This window comes from Aphis gossypii, chromosome 2 (genome assembly GCF_020184175.1).
Source record: "Aphis gossypii isolate Hap1 chromosome 2, ASM2018417v2, whole genome shotgun sequence".
NCBI classification, from domain to species: domain Eukaryota; kingdom Metazoa; phylum Arthropoda; class Insecta; order Hemiptera; family Aphididae; genus Aphis; species Aphis gossypii.
Window position 1 is genome coordinate 2,370,739 of NC_065531.1, and position 25,101 is coordinate 2,395,839.

Consider the following 25,101-nt stretch of genomic DNA (forward strand, 5'->3'; position numbering starts at 1 on the left):
ACCTACTCTATATAATATTTTTTTACAATATTCAAACACTAAATATAAAGATATATTTTATTTTTACACAGCATCATTCTAAAAAAAAAATAGAAATAATATTCTACTTCAGAGATTTAAGAAAGTTTTCCCTCGGCTGTTTCACGATTGTTATTATTATTATTATTAAAGACGAAGGTAATTCAGCGCCAGTCAAGGACCTCTTTATTTAATGTCGGTGTGCGTTTTATTATTAAAATTTTTTAATCGAGTTTACTTAAATCATGCGTATATAGTACAACGACTTTCTGAAGTATCAATTACGTAAGTTTTTAGCGTAGTTAAATGTAATAATATCACGTTGAATACATATGAATAAAAAGTCTGATAGAAATATTAAATAATAAATTAAACACGTTCTTATCATTATATTATTTTGGGGTTGGCAAAATCACAATATTAATAATGTACATAATAATAGTTATAATATAAATTATGATTAATTTAAAAGTATATTATTAACGCTTATTTTTGACTGGAAATTGAATACCTATACAAATTTTTCATTGTGCATTATTATCTCAATAACACTCAATAAAAGCAGATTATTCCATTTAAAATTATTTATAAGGACTACGTCTAATTTTTAAGGCATATCATTATTAGTCAATTTATTTCTAGTTCTGATAAACTGGAAAAAAAATTAAAAACTTTAAAATAATAAATCGTGTGGATTATTTCAAATGAACAAGTAATACATCTTAAAAATATAATTTTAAAACAAATATTAAGATATTTCAATTTAAAAAAATAAAAATTAAAAAGTATGAGATTCTACCAAAACACTGTTTTATATTTTCTGGTGATTTATTTTTTTCACGCAAAATATACTCCAAAGATTTGTCGAGTATTCCCAACTGATATAAGTGTAAAACGCTCGTAAAATCAGATTTATTGGTACCAAAATCAAATTTTTACAGACATTCATCTAGAGTAAGCTCCCCTAACCTCTTCTCCGTTCACTACAATAACTCGCAAAATCTTACCGCAACGATTGCATTTCGTCTGTCCGTCTAGACGTTGAGCATTTATGATGGCAATTTGACAATACAAACTTATACAATAATAACATCACATTGCGTTGGGTTGTCATCGATAGAAAATCTTATACCAAAAACACTTCTGCTTTGAACTATCAAAATTAAAAACAGCGATTGCCACGAAAAAAATGATACAAAATAACCAGTTATAAATTTATAATAATTGTTAAAGTACTTTGACTAAAATGGCAGTTAAATAAAGCAATATTATCGTTTTCTGATATTTTAATACACAATTATCGTGTTTTTTATCAATAAAAATATCACTGGTTCACTTTGTGAAAAGTTTTACGGGTTTTTTGTATAAAATTAAGTATGATTTAATAAATATAAATATCTATTAAACAAGGTATGTTATCTATAATTATTTCAAATGTGTTTCTAAATTATATATTTACATTTATTTGGAAGTAACATATTTAATACAAATAGTTACGGTATTTTATATAAATATTATTATAGATTCTAAACGATAAAAAAAAATCAAGACGAAGAGAAAACTTACGCATAAAATGTATGATTTTCGTTTGAAACTAAACTTTCACTATTTTTTTTTTTAAACAACCATTTTGTAAACTCGGTATGTAGAAGATGCAGAAAGTTCATTATAATATAATACTGTTTTTGACACGTACACGCGAATAGTATACATCGATTGACAAAATTAGTGAATTTTAAATTTAAAATGCAAAATATAATAATAGGTATTTACATATATATTTTATAATATAATACACATAGAAATGACGGAACTTCTATCAGCCTAGATTCTATTGATTTACTAAAATCGTACCAGATTCCGGTGGTGTACACATATCGACTACCAAACCTAGGCACGTATGATTTTTTTCTTAGAAAATTTGATTAAATTGACGAGATACTATCAACGCCCCTTAAAGTTCGTATGAGTATTTTATCGGGTTATATTTTTTGGTAAGAATATCAATATAGCCAGAAAATACAAAACCATGTTTTTCATTTGTTGTTTTTTAAAGTTTATTATTTATTAAATTATGATTAAAAAAAAAATAATAATAAATGTAATCAATTTGACTACGTCAGTTACTTGAAGCTATTTTATTTAGACCACATTTCCCGTTCTTGGTAATAAAAACAAGCGAAACTCGCAAAATGGCCATTGGGTCATTATTGGCCCCTATTTAAATACCGTCGCGTATATTCTATATAATTATAAAATTCTAGCTTGGGTAGTGAATACTGAATACCGTTGTTAAAACATTAAAATACGGTCTAAACTCGAGGCAATTGTAAATTTACGTTATAAATCGTATTGGACATTATAACATAATAATTAAAAATGTATTAGATTATAATTTAAAGCAGACACTCGAGTGCAAAGGAGGGTGTTAAAAAAAAAATTATTTAACCGTTTACTGCCGGTGCTAAAATGTAAAAAAAGAATAATAAACACAAGTAGACGAGGAAAACCTATCCTCCTGAAAGCACCGAAAGGCTTTTGTCCGTCCCGGGTCGACGACGACAATTTAATCGTGTGTATATACACGCCACCGGCGGTGAATCCGACTCCGACGATAATAACAACAGCAACAACAACAACAATACAATACACGACATTATTGTTATACGAGCTGAATTTACACACGCGCTCCCTTTGCATTTTGAAAGCCAGCTCGCGCGTTATTTATATTAAATTTAGAATATTATTGTGTTTGCGAAACTCTCGCGCCAGTGTGTGCGTGTATGTGTATTCTCGACCTACGCAGTGTTGCAGCAGATAACCAACGATGCCACATATAAATTACAAGCGGAATAGGATCGACGGGGTGGGGGTGGCTGGGTAGTACAATGTAAATTTTGCGAGGAGGTGCGAAAAACGAGTTTCGGCTTTTATTTTTTCAACCATTGTGTGTCGTTTGTGGTAGACGCCTCTGTGCTGCAGCAGGTCTCTGTTCCTATCTCTAACGCTATCTTTCTCGCTCTATATATGCCAGTTATTCTCTCTCTCTCTCTCGTTTGTTATTGTATTCTCTGTCTGAGTTAGTGTGCGTTTATCATAATAATTATAGTGTACGACGATAACGGGTCGTTTTGTTTTGTTTTTATATTACGTCTGTAATTTGTTTCTCGACCACGCGAAAATCGGTCTGTGGTATTAAATATGTGTATTATTATTTGTACTATCATAATACGATCATTGTTACTACGCTAACCCAAAAATAGGATACCATACATACGTATAAACGTGATGCGACGATCCACTGTATTTCTGAACAACCATTTCTCACATACAACCGATAGCGTAAAAAACAAAATAAAAAAAAATAATCGATTTCTTCCAACCCAAGTAAAATTTATGAACTATAATATGAATGTTTTTGAATTTTTTGCTATTAGTTTACAATTCAGGTATTTTAGGTTTTAAATCTCAAGTTGAACCAAGAATGTAGTATGGTATCGCTGATTCTAGGGTTTTACTATATTAACTGTAATATTTAGTGTTATGCAAAATCGATTAGAGTCAGAAAATCAAAATGTTTGTACTCAACCCAACAAAATAGATTACATATTAGACATTTTAGAGCAAAAATCTAAGCTACTTAATAAATAACAATATTATAAAAAAAGGTTTCCACTGAATCTCTAATGTCGATATTGTTTTAAACTTGTATCAATAATCAAAAAAAAAAAGATTTCATGCAAAACAATTATAATGGAATAAATAATAAATATATAATAATAAATAAATAAATAATATTAATGGAAATATTTTTGCGGTTTCCGGTGGTCTTTCAATACGTCATTAAAACAACTCGATACTATTAAATAATTAGAACGTATTCAATCTACAGTTGCACTGGTAACAGGTGGTAACCACGAGGTGTCTAAAACATCAGCTCCTACCGGAAAATTATGTTTAACGAGAACCAACGATAAATCAAAGTTTTTATATCATTATTATTATAATACCATAAAATCAGAAGAAATTTCTATGTGAGTTAAAATACTCAAATATTATGAAAATTTTTTTTCAGCAATCGATACACAAACACACAGAGTTAATGAATATTGTTCACCGAGTGCATCATAAACGAGCCCCAAAACGAACTATGATCGTAAATGTGCATAATTATAATTTACGAATTATTATAATTACACAAGGAACAGGTGTTAATGACGTCTGTGATTTGTGCGTTTCGAATTTAGAACACACTTTACGCGGTTTCGTCAGATATTGTATAATAATATAATATGATAATATATTGTAATACAATATGACATTATTCACTACCGGCAACATATTATTCACAACAACAACATAATAATATGTAACCGCGTGTGTAGTACCCTTTTCTGTGCCAATACAACACTCAAATCAGACCAAAATTATTGCATGTTTAATATTTAAATATATATTTAGTTTTGATACGGCTAAAGGGGCCCATTTGAGAAGAGGGGACTCTCCGCTGGAATAATAATATGAACTTCAAAATATATTATTATAAAAATACAAACTTTCATAAATGACTCGACAGCATAAAAGTATATTCTTTTCTTAAAACTGATTACCTATATGAAATAAATATTGTTTAAATTAAAAACATTGTTTCATTCAGCTAAGGCCAGGTGCAAATGGTGTGTGCACGATGAGCGTTCATAGTGTGATCTTATACAAGGGTAGTTTAAATTCAGCATGATATTAATATATTTAGAATGATACCAGAAAATTAGTGACTTATATCTACTGCTAATATTGAATAGCAAATTTGATTGTATTTAATTTTTATTGTACAAGTCAAAATTCATTTAAACTATATACATACGTATATTAATTATTATATCATGATAATTTGTATTTATTTTGACAGCTGTCCTTTCTCCGCATAGAATTAGATGTGAGTGCCAACGAATGCATCGTATAATTCCAACCGAACATTTATGTTAGAGCTATTGTTTTTATTAGGGCTATAATTTTGACTTGGCACATAAAAGGTAATAACCATGTTATCTGTGCATCGTAAATAAAAAAAAACGTTCCATAACCTTTAATATAGACGCACTAATACCCGTATAAATTCAAGGTAAAAATTGTTGATGTTGGTGTGAATCGTCGATTTATCGATATGTAATATTTTAAAATAACAATAATTCACGATCATTCAAGTAAGTAATGATGTTTATTATAACCTAACCGGCAATGATTCGTTCGATGAAAACTTCGCACAGTAAACAGACAAAATGAGAGGTGTAATTCTTAATATTTTATAGTAATTATTATAGTTTCGATCATTGTTATTAATAATCTTACTTCTATAAAATGTGTATGTAAGTTTAGCGCTTGACCCATAAAAATTGTTATTTTGGCGATTTTTATATTTGTTTGTGCGCTATTTCGGTACTGGAATCGATTGTTAAAAATTGACAGCGTGCCAAAACAAAATATTCTGTGCAGGCATATTATTATATTGTAGTGGATATTTTTTAGAGTGTTTTTGGTTTTGAAATATACTATTCTATATTTTCTGTTTGTTTCATGTGTCTCATATATTATAATATTACAAAATATACAACATTTGTTTTTTGTTTTTTTTTTTCAACAAAAGATAAAAAAAAAGAAAGAAGAAAAACTGGTCTTCTACATAAAAAAATGTAAGTACGTACAATAATATTCAAATGTTCTCATATTTTTGAGGTTTGACGAAATATTGATAAAATAAAATGAATATTACATAACTTTAAGGTTTTTTTATTCAAATGTTAATATAGTTATGTCGAATATATTGATAAGATACTCGTATCCGAATTGCAGTATATATTTCATAGGTATTTCAATCATAATACTAATATACAACTACAATACATAATTATCATTTAATGAGCAGATAAAATGATATTAAACGTAGTTGTGAGTATTACGTGACACCCACTCTATATATTTCACGTAGAAAAACGTTTATTTTTTATTACACCTACAGAATAATTTAAAACTCTCAGTTACCTATATTGCATATAATCATAATAATATACATCGTTTTATTTATGACAATACGGCCCGTATGATAAACTATTTTTATTCTTTCGGAAAATTTGTTATTCGATAACTGTCTCGGCTGTCAGCGGGACGCGTCGCCATGGTCGTCGTCCCGCAAGAGAAATCTTTATTAAAAATATTATTATACTCTCGAATATTTTATATACGCTTTATATCCCACCGCTAACCTCCAACGACACTGCAAACAACAACGTTGGATTGTTATAATGCATATTGTAATTTCTTATACTTTTACGGTGCTGTCAAATGTTATTCGTAATTTGTTACACTTCCCTTCCCCCTATGATACACCATCAAGAGTAAACCCCGATCCGTTGTCTGCAAAAATAATAATATTGCACAACCATGCATCTCATCGAATTTGGACGTCTCAAAAAATCTATTCAGTAAACAAAAGTTTATGCAGATTAATATCGTAAATTTAGATGCATATAGCAATTTAAATAACGTCAATATATATATGGGTGCAAGACATAAACATTTGCTCAATCGATATTTGGAGTTTTTTTTTTTTTTGTAATATTCTATAATCTATATTAATAAAATCCAACGTTTATATTTTCGTAAACCTCAGACAAGTCTATTGCACTTACAGTTTTTAAATTTAGCACACAGTAATCCTATACCCGAGAATGTGCATCTTAAATCCAAACAAACTAAATTATTGATTTAAGCATCTTTGGAGTTGTTAAATTTCAATGGGTTTAAGAAGGGGTATATATACGAGTTTAATTCTTCACTGACAACTTCGTGTAGGATCTGCTAGTAGATAATAATGTATTAAAGCAAATTTTTATCACAATGTAGTTTATGACTTTGTCATTAGATTTTTTTATCGCTCTTTTTCTAGACTTTTAAATCAAGATTGAAAATTAGAAATTGAACGACAGAAGTGCATATGCAGCGTATTATACCCTAATGCTTTTACCAGTGGTACGTACGTAGGTTTTGTTATTGACGTTGCACTTGTCTCATCTCACCCACGGCGAACAATACATTATGCAGTATACAGTATGCACTATAACCGATTCGAGTAGTACCTATAAAAGTTTAAGTTATGCGAGAAATTGTTTCAAACAACAATCGACCCAGAAAACGATAACGATCTATCGTTAAGAGGAAGTCGCGTGTTGTCCGTGTCTGCTATACATTGCAAATATGCGTTCGGAAAGATAAATTTCGTGCCGTCAACTTAAAGTTTGATGTTATTATTCACTGTTCTAATATTATTAAATCTAACGAAGCAAAATCAGTTCTTATTAAATCGAATTTCCTATTATAATACTAAATTGTACGTTCGTTAGACGAAAATAGCGCGCATATGGGCGTGGCGTGTTTTTATCGTTGCCGTTTCCTGTTTCGATCGAAGTTTGAAACAATGTTTCGTACTGAGATAACATATATCACCGCAAAGCGCAATAGAAGAACCTCAACTGCAGTATACAACAATATAATATTAAATAATAATAATAATAATAATAATAAGGATTTTATGGTGGTATAACCACCAGAGACGCAGCGCACTTATTTAAACTTTGAGGTATCTTCGAGAAAGAGAAATATCGCATACTTGAGTGCTTTAAGAAACCATTATCAATGAACTATCGTATAGTGATCAACTATTAAGTGAAACACACATGTGTATTTTAATAACACGTCTTTCCAGGATCGCAGCTTATATTATAATACTATTTAAACGCATAAGTACTCTTATATTATGCAATTGATATCTTATTATTGTTATTATTTTTTTTTTGCATTTACAAAATATAAATCGTTAATACAATTACTACATACGTCGAATAATAATTCAGTCATCTAGTGTTTTAGACTGTTAACTTCACACACAATACAATATGATTTTAAGCAATAGCATTGCACCCTTTAAATTACTACTTTATAATATAACTATACAAATTTTACACATACTATGCGTATATTAATTTCAATACTACAAAACAATCATTATTAGTATCGCTGTAGTAGATGGGAATAAATTCGTATTATAGAAGTAAAAATGTCAATTTTTTTAAAAAGTGATAGTTGAAAAATAAAGTATTGAAACCCAAAATAAAATTTATTTTATGACATTATTACTAAAATATTATTCTGTTGAATGTTAACATAATATACCAAAATAAAAACAAAAATTGTTCACTACGAGATTATATTGCGCATTCGATGACCACTGAAATAATTACTCTGCTCAGTGAGTATAAGTAAAGTCACTATTATAATATTAATTAATGTAATAATATTCGAGTAAGAATCGAGACAGAGTCAGAGGGATGTGTTTTTTCTTTCAGTTTGATATAATAATAAACGATTCAAAGATTACACTTAAAACGAGTGGTGTAGCTCTTTTTGTCATTCCGTAATAAAAATGGCAATTAAAGCTGTACGTTCATGTTAAGTACGATGAAAAAAAAACGATTATTTTGCAAGGATTACAACGATATCTCCAAAGCACAGACTCTCCTACCGGACAAAAACTACCTATGTAAAATGTATATAAATACACAATGATATCATTATGTGACAGTGTCCAGAATATAATATAATAATTATCATATAAAATGATATTTTTCAGAGCTCCCAAACGTCTACTGTACAGGTAATAACGTAAAAAAAATAACTTGTTTTGAGCTTTGTTCATAATGAACACTATCTATTGTAATAATAAAGAGCCCTACCTGCTGCTATGTAATTAGTTGACGTGAAATTCTAACTATATCGAAATATATTGTTTAAAAATATGTTCTGGTTCTAGAGTTCATAATATTAAATGCAAGGAAATAAAATCATACCCACACCCTTAATAATATTATAATGCATGAAAAATGCGTGCCTATATAAGATAAATCGATTTTGTTTTTTTAATAGTTATATTGATAAACAAAAATACATTTTTATAACATTATCTTTAAATAGTCTCATATAAAGTGTTTGAAGTCTAGATTTTGCCTGATGGTTTATAGAAATAGGATGGAACAGAAAAGAGAGACTATAACAATCAAATAATGTACCGACGAGTTAAGAAGTGAAAAAAAATGTATAAATCTGTAATAAAATAATTGGAATAGCACAATAATTTTTACAAGACGTGACATTTTGTTAATAAATCGATTAACATCTTTTAATAGAATTTCATGAATTTTTCAAACGTTATTCGTAGGTATACACACACTCGTAACTACGTGATAATAATAATAATATGACATACATTTTAGACTGTAGTTGAAATCAATGGAAATATTGTCAAAATTATATGGCAACAACGATAATAATGACATAATATATATTATACAAATCCCCTGAGGGAAAACCGATAATACATCGTGGCAGTCAGACTATTGCTGAGCATTGAATGTTTCTTATGAAACTCTATAATATAAAAAAAAAAAAAATACTATATTGTGTTTACTTTATACTAGCATCGTTTTGTAAGAAAGCACATTTTTTTCATTGATTAACCTAGACGTCTACGGTGAATTCGAGGAAAAGATAGAAATTATTGTTAACGGTCTTTCGTGGTATTTAAGTGCATGTTAAATGATACACACATCATGTGTATCATATGGGCAGTGATTGTAATATCATTGTAATATGACTAAAAATACTATTAGTTTATTATTGATAATCTATTGGTATATTAGTATTTAAATTCATTTTTTATTTTTTTATTTATATATTTCATCTTAAATATAATTAATAACGGCTCGGTTGCTGACCACAGGAACTGACATACCTTTAATGACTATTGATGATGTGTGTGTGCATACACACAGAGACAATCTATCGTTATCTTATCTCTTAAAATAGTAATAAGGCATATTTTTTAGGGTTACATATTGATATTTATAGACGATTAAGGCCAAAGAAAAACTATTTAAGTATAGTCGAAAAATAGACTTTCAAGTGAATAAAACGGTGGTCATAAAAAGCGAAAATATTTATTTGATATCGCTGTCTATTATTCTTTGGTCATTGAGATTTGTTTTCGTTTCCGACGTGAGTTTATCACCATAATATGCATACATGCTAAAGATGAGTCGCAACTATTATTTATTTACTCGTCATGCAAGTTACCGTATCTGAATGTGAATGAAAATACAAATGAGCCTACTTAGTTTGTAAGTGTATCATCTAGTGCGAGTACACGCACTAAAATTGTAAATTTTTCGATCTTGCGTGCAATTGACGGTTTTGCTATTATACTCAGCGTGTTGTGTGTATTTTATTAATACTTCATCTTCACTTCAATTTATCACTATCCTACCGAGTTGTATTCAAACGGTTTATAACCACGACTACAAATAAGACATTTTATATTTTATAGAATAATGGATTGTGTATAGTTACACAAGTTATTATTAAATTTCCGATCATACAACCTCAAACACTATAAAAACATCATGAATCTATTGATTTACAACGTAAACGCTTACAAATATTCTCTGGTTTCAGACTTAAAATTTAACGTTATTAAAATACTAATTACATTAGGTGTCCGTCACTGATGGTGTCATGATTGTGGGAAGCGCTGTAACTTTTTACGGATTAACGCTGCCTGTATACTACGTGTCATCACGTTAAATATTTCCATGCGAATGATATCAAAACGCTGACTGCAATCAGTGGCGTGTTGGCAAGCTGCGGTGTTGACTCGTACCTTGAGTAGTCACGTTTACCGTATTAAAGGATTGCGCAAAACGTGGTTTTAACGACTTTCGCCGACATAAACTATATTGTTATCCGAAACTGTACAATAATATTCTTTTGAGATACAATAAACGCTACGATATCGTTATTACGATAGCAAATGTAAAGATTTACCTGGACATGACAAACGGAATGTACAAAAAAGAGATGTGATGAATGAGAGTAGCACAACTGCAATATTATAAAAACTGGTATAATAATTAAGATGTGTACATATACCGTATTTATTTTCAAGTCAATGCAATAACTGTACTCTAGTGATTGTTACAGCTGATGATGTGCTTTTTATTAATTTGTATAGTTTGATATCGAAATCGTTTCGTATTTTACGAGTTAGGTAAGTATGAAATAGGTACCTTAAAGTACACGATATATAATAATTAATAATATTATATATACCTACATTAATATTACATTCTTACAAAATATTTAAAAAAAATAATAATAATAATTACAATGCGATCATCAACTTGCGAATGCCGTAAAACTATGCTAACTAACTGAACTATGATGACACATAAATCTGTGTTTCGGGATATGTTTACATTCGAGAATTTACACCGATATATTATTCCAGGAATTTAAGCAGAATATATTTTCTATTTCAATTTTATTAATAAAAATATCGATATTGATTTTATATAATTTAAATTTTTATTTCGATTTCTGGTATTGAATTATTCCGATATTTATTTCGATTTGATATTCATTTTGGTTTTTAACGGTTCTTACATGTATGTAACTTGTATTGAATGTTTTCAAGCCCTAATATTATTACCAATCGTCAGACAAAAATTATAATCCGAAAACAATGTGCTTAGTTTATAGGCTTTTCAGTATCGTAGGCGTTCGCAAATCCATCCGAACACCGATAATGTGACAACAATAATGCATTAGTGAAGAAAGTTTAACGCGGCGCGTCGAGTATGCAATTTCGCTACATCAACTTTTGCGATACACAACGTTTATTTTTTTTTTTTTAATGACTAATATGCCTATGATTTCAATTTTAATATTAATACTATTATTTATAACCCAAACTTTCAGAATAAATTCAACTAGTTAGTATACAATTTGAAAAAATGTACATACAATTCAGTAAATTGATAAAGAATATTTTTAGAGTAACAAATGTATTTTAAAATATTCATTTAATACAAAACATAATAATTATGATGTCTTTCCTTTTAAAAATTATTAATTAATAAATAAATTTTAATATATATTTTTTTTTGAATTGCTACTATCTATTTTTACAATAATATCATTCAATTTTAACAACAGTTTCAAACAAATTTTCACATAATATTTATTTTAAACTACATAATTCACGTAAATATATCTTTACCCATAACATTTACTTACCTAGCTTACATATTTATAATAATTGCATTATACCATAGACTCAGTTATAACTCATATTATTAAAGAGTTAGACTAGGTAGTAGATAGTATACCTATTTACTATGCATATTGAATAGATAGTAATTTAATATGTTGTTTTCAGACGATTCGATATCATTCAATTCGTAATATTATATCAATCATTTTATTAATACATATTGATATAGGATATTTTTAGTAATGGTTAGGGACTAGTCCTGAGTTCTAAGCGAATATATTTTTTGTGAAAATAATGAATTTAAATAAAAAGTTAGAGCTTACACGTTTTGTTTTTATATTTTATTTTCTATATAAAAGAAGATAATAATTTTTAACAACTTTTCAAAATTCTTATACCACATAAGGGAATATAATTCATATATGTATAATTCATTCCCTATCCCTATAATTTTAACTATATATTTTAAAGAATTTTTAGTTATTCTAATTGCATATTCTCATGCATAATTTAAAAATGTTTTGAACCCTATAATAATTATTTATTTATAAAAAAATTAACTACATACTTTAAAGTATTACTTGGTAATTTAAATTGCATATTTTTAATATTTTTAGTAAAATAATAAGTATACCAAACCATTGTTGTTGTTAACATTCATTTTTAATATAAGTTGGTCGAAGTACCCTGATACTTCAAAAAATATAAGACCCTAAACCTAATAAAGGATTGCGAACCCACGAACAGCTTGACAAACACGCCAAACCATAATAACTATCGACATACGTAGGTACATATAAAGGATATAAAGGTTTCAACATAAAAACCATTCATAGCGGCAACCAGTAATCCAACCGGAAGACTAAAAACAAACTAGCAAATATACCACCACGTATTTATAGACACGATTATACATACTGGTTAATGAACACCAACGGCCAAATGTAAATATCGCTGTGAGCAATCGTTATTTGTTGTAAAATATCGCATGGGTCTTGGAATTTATACAATAAACAATAAAATATATACGTTTATTCCGTGTGGATCTTTTTCACTCTAGACCCCATTTTGTGTCGTATCATATTGTAGTGGTGAGTTTATCCATCAATAAAGACACATTTTACCTTCAAAAGTTGTTTAAAAAAATAACGAGTAACATAAATATTGAAATCATTCCTTAACATAGCATATAATGCAACAGTATCTAATATTGTAGTAGAATCATTCAAGCACGATTTATATAATCATTATTTTAATTACGATGTCCTAATTATTAAAACCTAATGTTAACTTATCAATTTGAATTGAGTGTTTTTTTTTTTTTAAATATAGAACGTATTTAATCATATTACTAAATAGTATTATGGGGTAGGAGAAATTTTTTCTTAACCTAATATTTTACGAACAATTTTTTCTTACCTTTATGTTTAGACATGGTGACGGATTCCAGAGGCTTGTAGAGTTTCACTGACGTGGGATCAGTGAACGGTGGAGGGGATTCAGTACCAGATCTAGAACTGCTGCACTCATCGTCCTCCAGCTCGTCCATGGTCGTCTGATGTTGTTGCTGGTGTATAAGTAGTATTTGTTGCTGTGGCTGTTGTTGTTGTTGCTGTTGATTTTGCTGTTGTTGGTGAAACATCAGTTTTGGTCCCAATTTCTTCACCGCGTAGTATCGGGGCATGGTAACGAAGTAGAATCGTCGTTGAAGAACAGTGAGAACAAAATTCTCGTCTTATATTGTATAAATATAAAAAAAAAAGCCAAATCTAGACTGAATTGAGCACTAATCGATTATCGCTCTGCAGATACTGTCTGTACTGATTATATAATTAATATATATCGTACACTATAATAGGTTACTATATAATACATATATTATTGCTTTTCGTTCATTCGGACAAAAAAAAACACAATTCTAACGTTCCGTTATCACTATAATATTGCTAATTATCATTATTATTGCTGTATTGGATACAGTAGTCGCGTTTTTGTAAACCAGCGTTTTCGCATGTGCGTCCGAAATATCAGTTGTCGTCCGAGTAGCCGACAAATGATTACACTGGTTAATATTGCTTATCGCTCAAATCGAATGACAAGTTCGACAAAAGACACCTCGTGGCGGAAGACTTTTATTCGCCAACCGTGTCTGTTTTGACTCATTCGACAGACGACGTGAGGAATACGAGTTGATGGCAAATGTCGCCGTCTCGTCCACCGGTGACACAACCGCGACGTTGTCGAACCTGAAACACGAAGCGAAAATCGTCTGATATCAGAAACATACAATTATACCGATAACGACCTCAGATGATCGTACAATATTATTTATTTATATATTATATCATATGTAAAATAATTGATAATAATAAAAGTGCACTATAAAAATATAAAATGTGCTACAAATAATACATGGCATTGACTTAATTGTCGATATAATTTATGATCATTATTATTACTATTATTGAACGCAGATAAATATAGTTTGGCTTTCTTTTTTTCATCTTAAAAAAAAAAAAAAAACATTAAATCATTTTTTTAGCTAACAGTAAAATAACTGTGATCGTCTAATCGCGTTACTTATAATATTATCAGTACATATAACAAGTCCAACGTTATCAATCTTAAAAAAAAAATATTTTTGTTCGGATCAATTTTTATATAAGAGATGTGACAAGAATTATGTGTTAATTTTTTATAATTTCCGAGGAAGGATATCACTCGTTTTTACATTTTGAAGTTTTTCGCGCTTTTATAAAATAAAACACTCATATCGGTATATCACTCCTTTTTTTTTTATCCATATTCATACAATATAAAATAAATGAGCTTGATGCTACATATTTTATTAATTTGTGTCAAACCTTTAACAGAGATTGTGATTTTAACTGATTCTTTGAAAAACAAAGTTCATTTCCATTCGGACGAATAGCAGTGTAATATTATTATAACTCTATATAAATAAAATTCGTGTATTTGTAAAATATATACACGTTTTGACATTTATTATAGTTTCAGTTATACATTTTTGTATTTCAGCAGTTTTATAAAATATATTTTCCAAATTTTTACATAAATTTATTCGAACAATTTTGGATTTCAAATACGCGAATCAACATATATTTTTTCCATATATATTAAACTATGAGTAATCGTTCTGTCAAAAGAATCAAGACAAAAAACTTCTCGAAAATATAAATTATGCAATTTTTCAATTTAATTTTTTTAAAGTTCCGACGTATATCCTGAGTAATATAATACTTATCCCACCACAAATTTAAACTTCGTTCCTAACAACCATTACGATTTTTTCCATATAATATAAAGTTCAATCAATGCGTTCAACAATTAAAAAGTAAATTATTTGAATAATTATTTAAATACTTCTTTTAATAAGTATTTGAAAAATATTTAAATTACATTCTTAAACTTATTTATTTTTGAAAACCAAATACTTTAATAAAATTACTTTTCAAAATTTAAAATAATTAATCTTTACTTTCTAGATTGTATGTTAATAATCATTGTATTTTATTTATAATTAAAATAAAAAATTTTGTTTTATATTTCATTAGCAATTGTTTATTATTGTTTAATTTTTATATACGATTTATTTAAAATAGTCTAATTTACTACTTTTTTCAGTAAAACATAAAGTAGATAGTATCAAGTTATAATTATACTTAAATTTAATATTTCAATGTCGAATTAGTAATTCTTAATATTATAAAATTAATCTACAAATATACTTGTATGATTGTGTATTATATTTAAGTATAATTTTAAAATTATTTTTACAAAAATTAAATTCAAATCCCGACTACCTATCTAGCATATTAACCGATTAAAATGTTATCGACATTTTAAGCGTATGTTGTTTATGATATTATAGTTGTGATATTTGGTTAGTAGTATGTAGTATAGCATAATATTTAACATTAAATATCACACAAACCATTTGCAGTGAGCAAACGGGGTGCCAGGGTGTGCCAACACGTTAAAGGTAACTCTGTATGATGGTGAAACGTTACGACCCATTTTGTATATTTTAATATAGACTGTATACTCGTGTAAGCTACACACCCACCGGACTGAGTTAATATTATTGTAATAATATTACAATATTATATTATGTTAATTGGTGCTCATTGCTCAAACGCGTACGTGTATAATACTATTATTATAATAATTGTTATGCGGCAGACTCCGTCGACACCGCAATTCGCGATCGCATGAAAGGTTATTGTATAAAATAGCGTTATTATTAAACTACCTAGCTGACGCCATCGCGGTGACTGCTTTAATTTTTTCTTATCATCTTCGTCGTGTTAAAAACGAATAATTTTTAAACGGCCCCGCGGACGAAAACGTTCGTGATGCGTGTAATAATCGGTAGACCACGCGTGTTGTATAGTTTTAGCAAACGGCTATTTTTTTTTTTTTTTTTTTTTTTGTTATACATTATATGTAAAGTACCTGTAACGCCGACTATTTTAATTTTTTTTTTCGGAATTTACACTTTATTATTTAATTCCCCGTCTACAACCGGTCACCTACCTACTAAAAAAGTATATATATTCGAGGTTTTTCATCATGCAAATGCGTTTAAATAACTATGTGCCCAACGCATTTAAATAATATTAAATAAATATACATACTAATTACCTGCTGTTAATTATGTTTCCCTAACTTAAGCATGCTTTTAAAAATGAATTTGAAAAAAACAAAATATTTTAAAATAGGTATGAAATAGAGACTTGTTAATTTAATTCGCATATTATTAAAACATATTTTAAAATCGCACGGTAGGAAAAAACAAAAAAAAAAATATTATTGTAAGACTCATTTAAATATTTTAACCTTACAGTATTAACCAATAACCTAATATGGAAACGTATACTTTATACAGAAATAATTTACAAATTATGTGATCAACAGACTACATATTTTAAACTTATTCCTATTCAATATTATTATTTTTTTCTTTATTTTAGTATAAATTAAATTATTTTATTAATACAATTTGTTACAATATGGTACGTAGTTAGTTAATTTCATTTATCAGTAAATGTTGTTATATTATAAATTATTTTTATACATATCGAATACCGGGGATTTAAATATTAATCAAAACTATAATATATATACATATAGATTATTTATATTCCAAATGTTATGTAAAACTTCATTAATTTGACGGTTAATTAAATAAAAAAATTTTTAATAAGCATTATTACTGGTAGACGCTATCATGTAATATTTTATCGTCCATGAAATAATTTGTTTTCTGTCAGCATTTGTATATAGATTCTTAATTTATATAGTATTAATGACTAATAGAATTTATAAATTTATAAATAATATAATAATGATAGCTATAGTGTTTCACTAAAATATATTTTTTTTCAAAAATATCAATAAAAAGTAAAAATATTGTAGGTAATAGATAACTGATATAGTAGAATATCAATATAAATATCGAAATATCAAACCCTTATCCAAAGCGTTATTTAATATCTCGGTTTTTCAAAACCTTTGTAAAGTAAAGTACTAATCCAGTGCATAAATATGAACTGTTTAAAATTTAACAAATAACTATACGTTTATAAAAATATTATATAATTCGAGATAAGATATGTCTTATATTTGAGCGTCAAATATTTGTCACAACATCGTTACTAAATAATTATCGAATCAGTTGTCAAAGTATGGGACGGGCATGTCATTATTTATATTAGTTGTGTTACTATATTTTTAAGTTATTATTGAGTGCTCCTACAATTATTTATTCTAAAAATACATATTCATTATTCATCCATACAAATTATAACAATTTTAATCATAAAGTACTTAGTATTATAAAATATTTTGCAATTAAAATTTTAAGTTTTTACGAAAACCATATTCTTAAAAATATATTAAGCTACTATATAACATGACTAGTAAAATTCTATAATAGTATACAAATTAGATAATCTAAATATGTGTTGAAGAATATTGACCAACATAAAATACACATTCAACATTTTTCATATTCAACCAAATAATTAGTATGTGTTATTAAAAAAAAATTACTCACTAAAGCTTATTATCATATTTCATCATTAACTACATGAATAGACTCAAAAACGTTAATTAGACAACCATCTACAAGCCGTATGATTATAAAATAATCAAAACATAATAAAAACAGTATCAAAAAAAAAAATCGTTTATCCTGTATATTATTATAGAGGCTGTTTGTTATAAAAGAAACTAAAATATTTTCATGACAAAATACGCTCTATTCATTCAAACAACGTTCATGCAAAAAAAAAAATGTCTATAAATGTTCTGCTAATCAATGTTCTAGTTGTTCATACTCAACCTAAAATTGAATTGCTCGTTGAAAGGAAAAAAAAAACTAAAAACTACCTACAGCTGTAATCTATTTCTAATATTTTATCATTTTAAATTTAAACTAAATAATCACTCCACTAATTTCCATTTTCTACAACGTTTCAAATGAGTTTAAGGTACTATATTATAATATATTATTTTCTTAGTCTATTTTAGTTTAATAACATTTAGTACAATTTAATATTTTGAAATGTAGAATTATATTTATTACCAGCTCTTAAGTTATTAATAAAATTTTAAATTAATTTTATATACTGTAAAAAATGTTTAAGTTGCAGAACACGCTTTTACAGTAACTTTTGACCACTTTGACTTATATGCTGTAAAACAAAGCTCAAATTATATTTAACTTTTGATAAATAAAAAAATATCAAACGTGACCGTTTTCGGTGAACTATATATTATATATGAGTGTATTAAATTATAAAACATTAGGTGGATGACCTGTATCAAGTTCAATTATTTTTAAAAAAAAACGAAAATGAATGATATTATTTGACAGAAAGTTCATCTATATGTATATAATATGAAGAAAATATGTGTAAATAATGGCTATCTATGTGATAAGCGATATTATATATCTATAATACAGCATATTAGTACAGTTGGTATTGTTTTTTTCTAACTATAACCGCAAAGATTAGATTAGTGTCCTCAGAGTAGTAAAAAATATTTCATGAAATTGAAAATAAAACAACTACAAACTTTAAAAGTGCTTTTGTACATAGTGGTGTGCAAATCGGTTTTTTCCGAAAACCTGCAAATTTTCCCGTAAACGTATAAAAAATAAAAGTCCGCTGGTAATATTGTTATATAATATACGACATGTGAAATCGACGCCGACTTTGTTTTAAATTTCATCCCTCGTAGTACAATCACGATGGGTATACCGCGTCGTAACGGGACATCGCAATAATAATATGTTATTTCGTCTACCTACGCGGCACGGTGTAACGCAAGTTTGCATGAATATTTCATTCGTCCTGGTGACATTTAAGTCTCCGGCGTAATGTATTATGTATAAACAACGTGATCTGCTCCGTAGATCTAAAAACGTAATAATAGCAAATTATTACGATAAAATAGATACTAGAGAAAATAGATACGTTGAAAAACTATCCACGTTTGTAAATAACATTATTTCAACCAATTTTAGCAGTCTGAAGCAGATCTTCTCCAAATACTTCTAAAGGTTGTATCACAATAAATTAAAATATATACCGTAAATACAAAAACTATAACTATTGGAATATTATGTTTTACAGTTTAAATAAAAATAAATATGGAAATATTTATAAAACTAAATATCATGGGATTTAATTACTGCAGAGTAAAAACAAAACGAGATGGATTCAACAATGTTTTCGTCATTTGATTGTATAATGAGTTATTTAGCATAAAATTCGCATAAATAATAGTTAAAGCTAAATTGCGTCAACACAATTTTTTGGCTTTATATTTTCACTATAATCAACACCAAAAATACTGTAAATTGCTTAGATATGGTATTTAATAGTATATACTTTAAATGTATAAATTTGAACTGTTTGTAAAAATATCGAAAAACTGTTAAGTATATATTTACGTATATTATAAAATTATTAATACTGTTAAAAAAAGCAAGTCTCTTACCAATACTGAAAAATAATAAAAACAATTTTTTTTTTCGTGCATTACTTATGATTTAATGCAATAATTTCACATGCACAATCACGAACACATAATTATGTAATATGAAAGAAAAATGTAAATCGAAAATTATTATATATTTTTTTTAATATTTAAAATTGAATTTGAAACCCGAATATAACGCATATTATAGTTGGTAAATTTATTTCATTAGTAGTCTAGAAAAAAAATAAATTAAAAACACTGTTTGATGGAATTAATTCGAACGTTTAAAATGATAATGTTCTGTTTTTAGTAATTTTATTTCCGTCTCACCGTTCGACAGCAGTGTGGATTCGCGCACTGCATTATATTATACTGTTGCTACGTTGCTATCTCTGTGCGAACGACCCTTTCGCAAAACGTTTTAGGGGGGAAAAGGGTCCGGAGACTGCGGCTGTGGACGTATATATAGTCAAATCGAACGTTTGTTTCCTTAAAATCCTCAATAATAATATAAAATAGCCAAACCACCTCTATCACAGATACCTCCACTGATACCATTTCTACGACAGCCTGAAGAGAATTGTACGTTGCAGTTCTGTATTCCATACGATTATATTACAATATTTTTCAAATATTTGTATATTTTATAAGTTATTATTATCTAAGGTAATTTTTTCGTTTGTATGAAATCATCTATATCATTACACCATGTACTATGATAATATAATGCGAAGAAAAATATAACTTTTCCATATTTGTATCGCTTCAATGGCATATTTATAAAAAATGTAAAAGATAAACATAACGAACACGTTATGAAAAAAAAACAAACTAAGGCAGTAATTGGGGTGCTTATCTACACTGCAGGTGTCATTCATTTGTGTACCATGTCATTGGCTAATCCAAAGCAATATTTTGAATTTGACTTAAGGTTATACTATAAGCGTTTTTAATAAACGATTTTGAGCGAAGAAGGTCTAACATTTTGATTACCATGGTTACCTAACAATTATTTTAACAATAATAATATTTAAACAAATATTATTTTACCGTATTGTTTTAAAAAGTACTGAGAAGTTTCTATTTTTGGTCCACTAAAGTTCAAACTAGATACAATTTTTTATTAGAAACCTCTCTCGTAGTTGATGATTGGAGGACTTTTTCTACTAGAAAAAATAAATAAAAACCACATAATTGTAAAATCAATACATTCATCTCTACGCTTAGAATCTTAAACAGAAAAATTAATAATAGACATAAAAAGTATATTTTTTCAAAAAAAAAAAAATATAGAACTTTGTGTACACCTTGGCTTAGATAATATTATTAAATATTTGTGTATTTTAAAGATGCATTTACGACTGTTAATCCGTCTCAGATATATACAAAACGTAAGTCAAAATAATATTTATTATTGTTAATGTGCACCCAAAGCTATCCAAAAGGAAGAATAATAAATTCGTAAATTATTATAATTTGTGTTCAATTTAATAAAATATTATTATATTAAAGACTCAATTCGATTTAAACGGATCAAAAATCGGTGAAATAAGAGCCTATTTGCAAATTCGTTATTTGTTTAAAATCCGGAAAAAATATACACAGTAAAAATGTTTATAAAAAAAAACGTGATAAGACGCTAAAAAAATCTTCAACACACAAAAGTTTTGTGGAAATTCCGATTAAAACATCCTTAATATGAAAAACTAAAAAAATATGTTCTATGTATCGATCGAGGTACGTCTATATTATTATATTATAAATTAAAATAACGGTGCCACGACGGTTACTATGGTTGTATTGTATATAATGATTTATTATGGTCCCTAAATTTCAGATCTTGTAGATGATAAATTATGCATAAATACTATATTATCTATATGACCAGTAAAATGTTTAAATATAATTTTGCGTACGAGCATGTCCACGAATTTAATAAAACACAGCTGTTGCCATCATAGCTTGAGTTATATATGTAGACATGGCAAAAATCTTAAGATTTGTGTGGCAATGGTGGCTACGGTAGCGGCTGACCTCGAAAAGTCACGTTGCTAGTGGAAACGAGGTTAACAGAAAAAAATTCAGGAAATCCCAGAAATGCGAATCAGCGACCAAAAAAAAAAAAAGTCATTGCCGGACAATATTCTATTGCTCGTTCCCGAATGCATGGCATTTGGTATTCTACTCTCGACAGAAAAAAAAAATAATTTTAAATAATACAATACATAAATACATATTATATACTAGGCGATTCATTATTTTCATGTTTTCACTTATTTTTTAAATCAAATTTTATGTTATAGTTATAAAAATATTAAAACTGTTTTTTTTTTTTTTTACAAAAAACAAAAAAAATTTAATTTTTACCATTTTTTTACACTACGGTTCTAACTAGGAAATACATTTTTGTAATATGATTTATTTTTTCAAATTTTATAGTCAGAAATGGAACATTTCAAAATATTTTAATTTATTAATATTTTTTGTGTTCATATTTATCAGTGAATATCAAACATACAGTTTATTTTTTTGTTTTATTACTAACAATAGCCAGTGTTTAGTTGTAGAAAACTACACTTTTCACTTAAAAATTAATTCCAAACCCGCAAAAACGAACCACTTTTTACATAACAATAAAGCAAACGACATGACTGAAAACTTCTATGAAGTATAGAGCATATTTTCACATACCATGTATATGTAATTATATATTTATTATATACAATTATACACACGTGTGATGATAATGATAACGCTTATTATAGGTATATTTATGTTATAATAATATTATAATCACCTACCTAATTCATACAAAAAGTATAAATATTATAATACTTTGTGTTTACGGAACCTCGAGTGATTCTTAAAGTACTTACATACAAAAAAACAAACACACACACTCACACATTGTATACTACAATATATTAAAAATATGTTTAAAAAATATAATGGTTTATACGATATTATAATGTTCGCCTCGTCGTCGTCGTGACGTACCTGGGTGCGACGATAATATTATATGCGTCATCGCCGGGACGAGGGATCGTGTGGTGGTTGCAGAGTAGGTGGTGTCGGTGGTGGTGATCGTCGTATTGTCGTGGGGGTAGTGATAGGTGGGGTGAAAGCGCGTTAAGGGTGAGCGTATACTTATATTATATATATATATATATATAAATCTGTACGCACGATAGGACGTCCGGAGCCGCCCTCGCGAAGTTGCGGAAACGCACCGAAAACGGAATTTCGTGTGTATACATATATCATATCATCGGTCTGACGATAAAATGTAATCGTTATTATATTATAAACGTATGTAATAATGTTCTAGCAATAATAAGGAGAATGATTCGACTTGTTGTCACGTCCGACACGGACCACAGTAACACAGCCGACTAGCAGAAATGGTGTCTTAGAAATAATAATGTAATACATTATTCGGGTACCCATATTATAAAACTAAAATATATCATCGTTAAAGGTATACCGCGGTACAAGTAACAACAACAATAACAAAAACAAAAACGTAAATAATAACTACAACAATGATTGAGATATGTTTACCTACAACGAGGAGAACACGCGCTCCGCAGACGAGACTCGTGCAGTCGTGGCTCCCGTGTGCGGGTGCGTGCGCGCGTCAAAATCAATGCTGCCGGCGGACGAAGCGCGCGCGTGGGTGTGCTCGCGTGTGCGTGTCGCGCGCGCGCGCAAACGCGTAAATTTCAATACGAGTGCGTGTACGCTATTTTTCTTGCGTATACAAAACTGTGCGCGTATCGCGCGCGTAATCGCTGCAACGGCGACGGTGGCGGCATCGGCGTCGGCGTGACGACCACTTGTTTGTGAGCGCTCACCGCAATGCGCTACCACCCACCGTCTGCTGCCCGTTTCGCCTACACCACCCACATGCACGGCCACCTAAACCTCCTCCACCATAACTGCCGCCACAAAATTCCGCCACCATGACGGCGCACCCTTTTACCTGCGTCGTCCAAAGTCGTCGGTGTCGTCGTCGCCACCGCTTCCGCCGCCACCGCCGCCGCCGTAGACTTCCGTGACTGTAGTAATACGCCCAAGCTGTGGCGATCGCGTAACGTCCCTGAATGGTCTGACGGTTTCCACTTCCTCTCGATCGTGACGTCTCCTTCCGGGTTGATTCGGAAACGGGAAGGTGTAGGACAGACGCGGACAGAATGAGTTACGAGAAATAGCGATTTGAATAGAAGCGGAGAGATGACGAGCGTGAGAGCGCGTGGATGGACGGAAACCGTCGTCGGGAAGGTCAGAGGGGCGGAAAGCGTAACGCAGGGGACGGTGGAGGGGGTTGGGGACAAAACGACGAGAGAAAAAGAGGTAAATGGAAATGAAAAAAAAAGAGAGCGCACCCGCGATCGGCGCCGAGCAACGGTCGTTGTGTTCGGTTTAGCGGGCACAACAATACAGAAGACACTTGTTGAGCGGACGCCGGGAGTCGCTCCGACGTAGGGACGCGGCGTCGTGGTCGTCGCCGTCGTCGTTGCGCGCCGCCGGTGGTGGTGGCGGTCGGCTGAATTCGTTGGCGGCGCGTGCGCGTCCCCGCGGGATCGATGCGCGGCGCACCACCGCCGTGCGTATCACGCGCTGTCCGCCGCTGCTCCTAGCGCCCGCGACGCCGACACCTGTTACCGCGCCATCCCTCTCACCCTCGACTTTGGTGGGTGCGGTGGGTAACGACGGCGGGGTTAGGGTGACGAGTCCGGAGGTATAGGAAACGGCGGCGGTGGTGGTGAGGATGGAGGCGGAAGCGGTACGAGGAGAGAAGTATCGATCGCGTTCAACCCCTGTCGGACGTTCGCCGCCGGCGAAGGGATAGGGTCGTTTCCCTCATCCCTCCACCGCCGCCGCCACCTTCACCACTGGTGTATTATTGCACA

At 29.7% G+C, this 25,101-nt stretch overlaps 1 protein-coding gene across 1 annotated transcript in view; it reads right to left on the reverse strand.

Moving 5' to 3' along the window:
• The window catches only part of LOC114123722 (transcriptional repressor scratch 2-like), a 49,948-nt gene extending 25,313 nt beyond the window's left edge, over window positions 1-24,635 (reverse strand). The window contains exons 1-2 of the mRNA XM_027986787.2: window positions 24,171-24,635; window positions 13,595-14,421 (exon numbers count right to left, since the gene is read on the reverse strand). Coding sequence (XP_027842588.1) covers window positions 13,595-13,859 — 265 coding nt within the window. The 5' untranslated portion in view covers window positions 13,860-14,421; window positions 24,171-24,635. The remainder of the gene's footprint in view (window positions 1-13,594; window positions 14,422-24,170) is intronic.
• Between the last annotated feature and the right edge of the window lie 466 nt (window positions 24,636-25,101).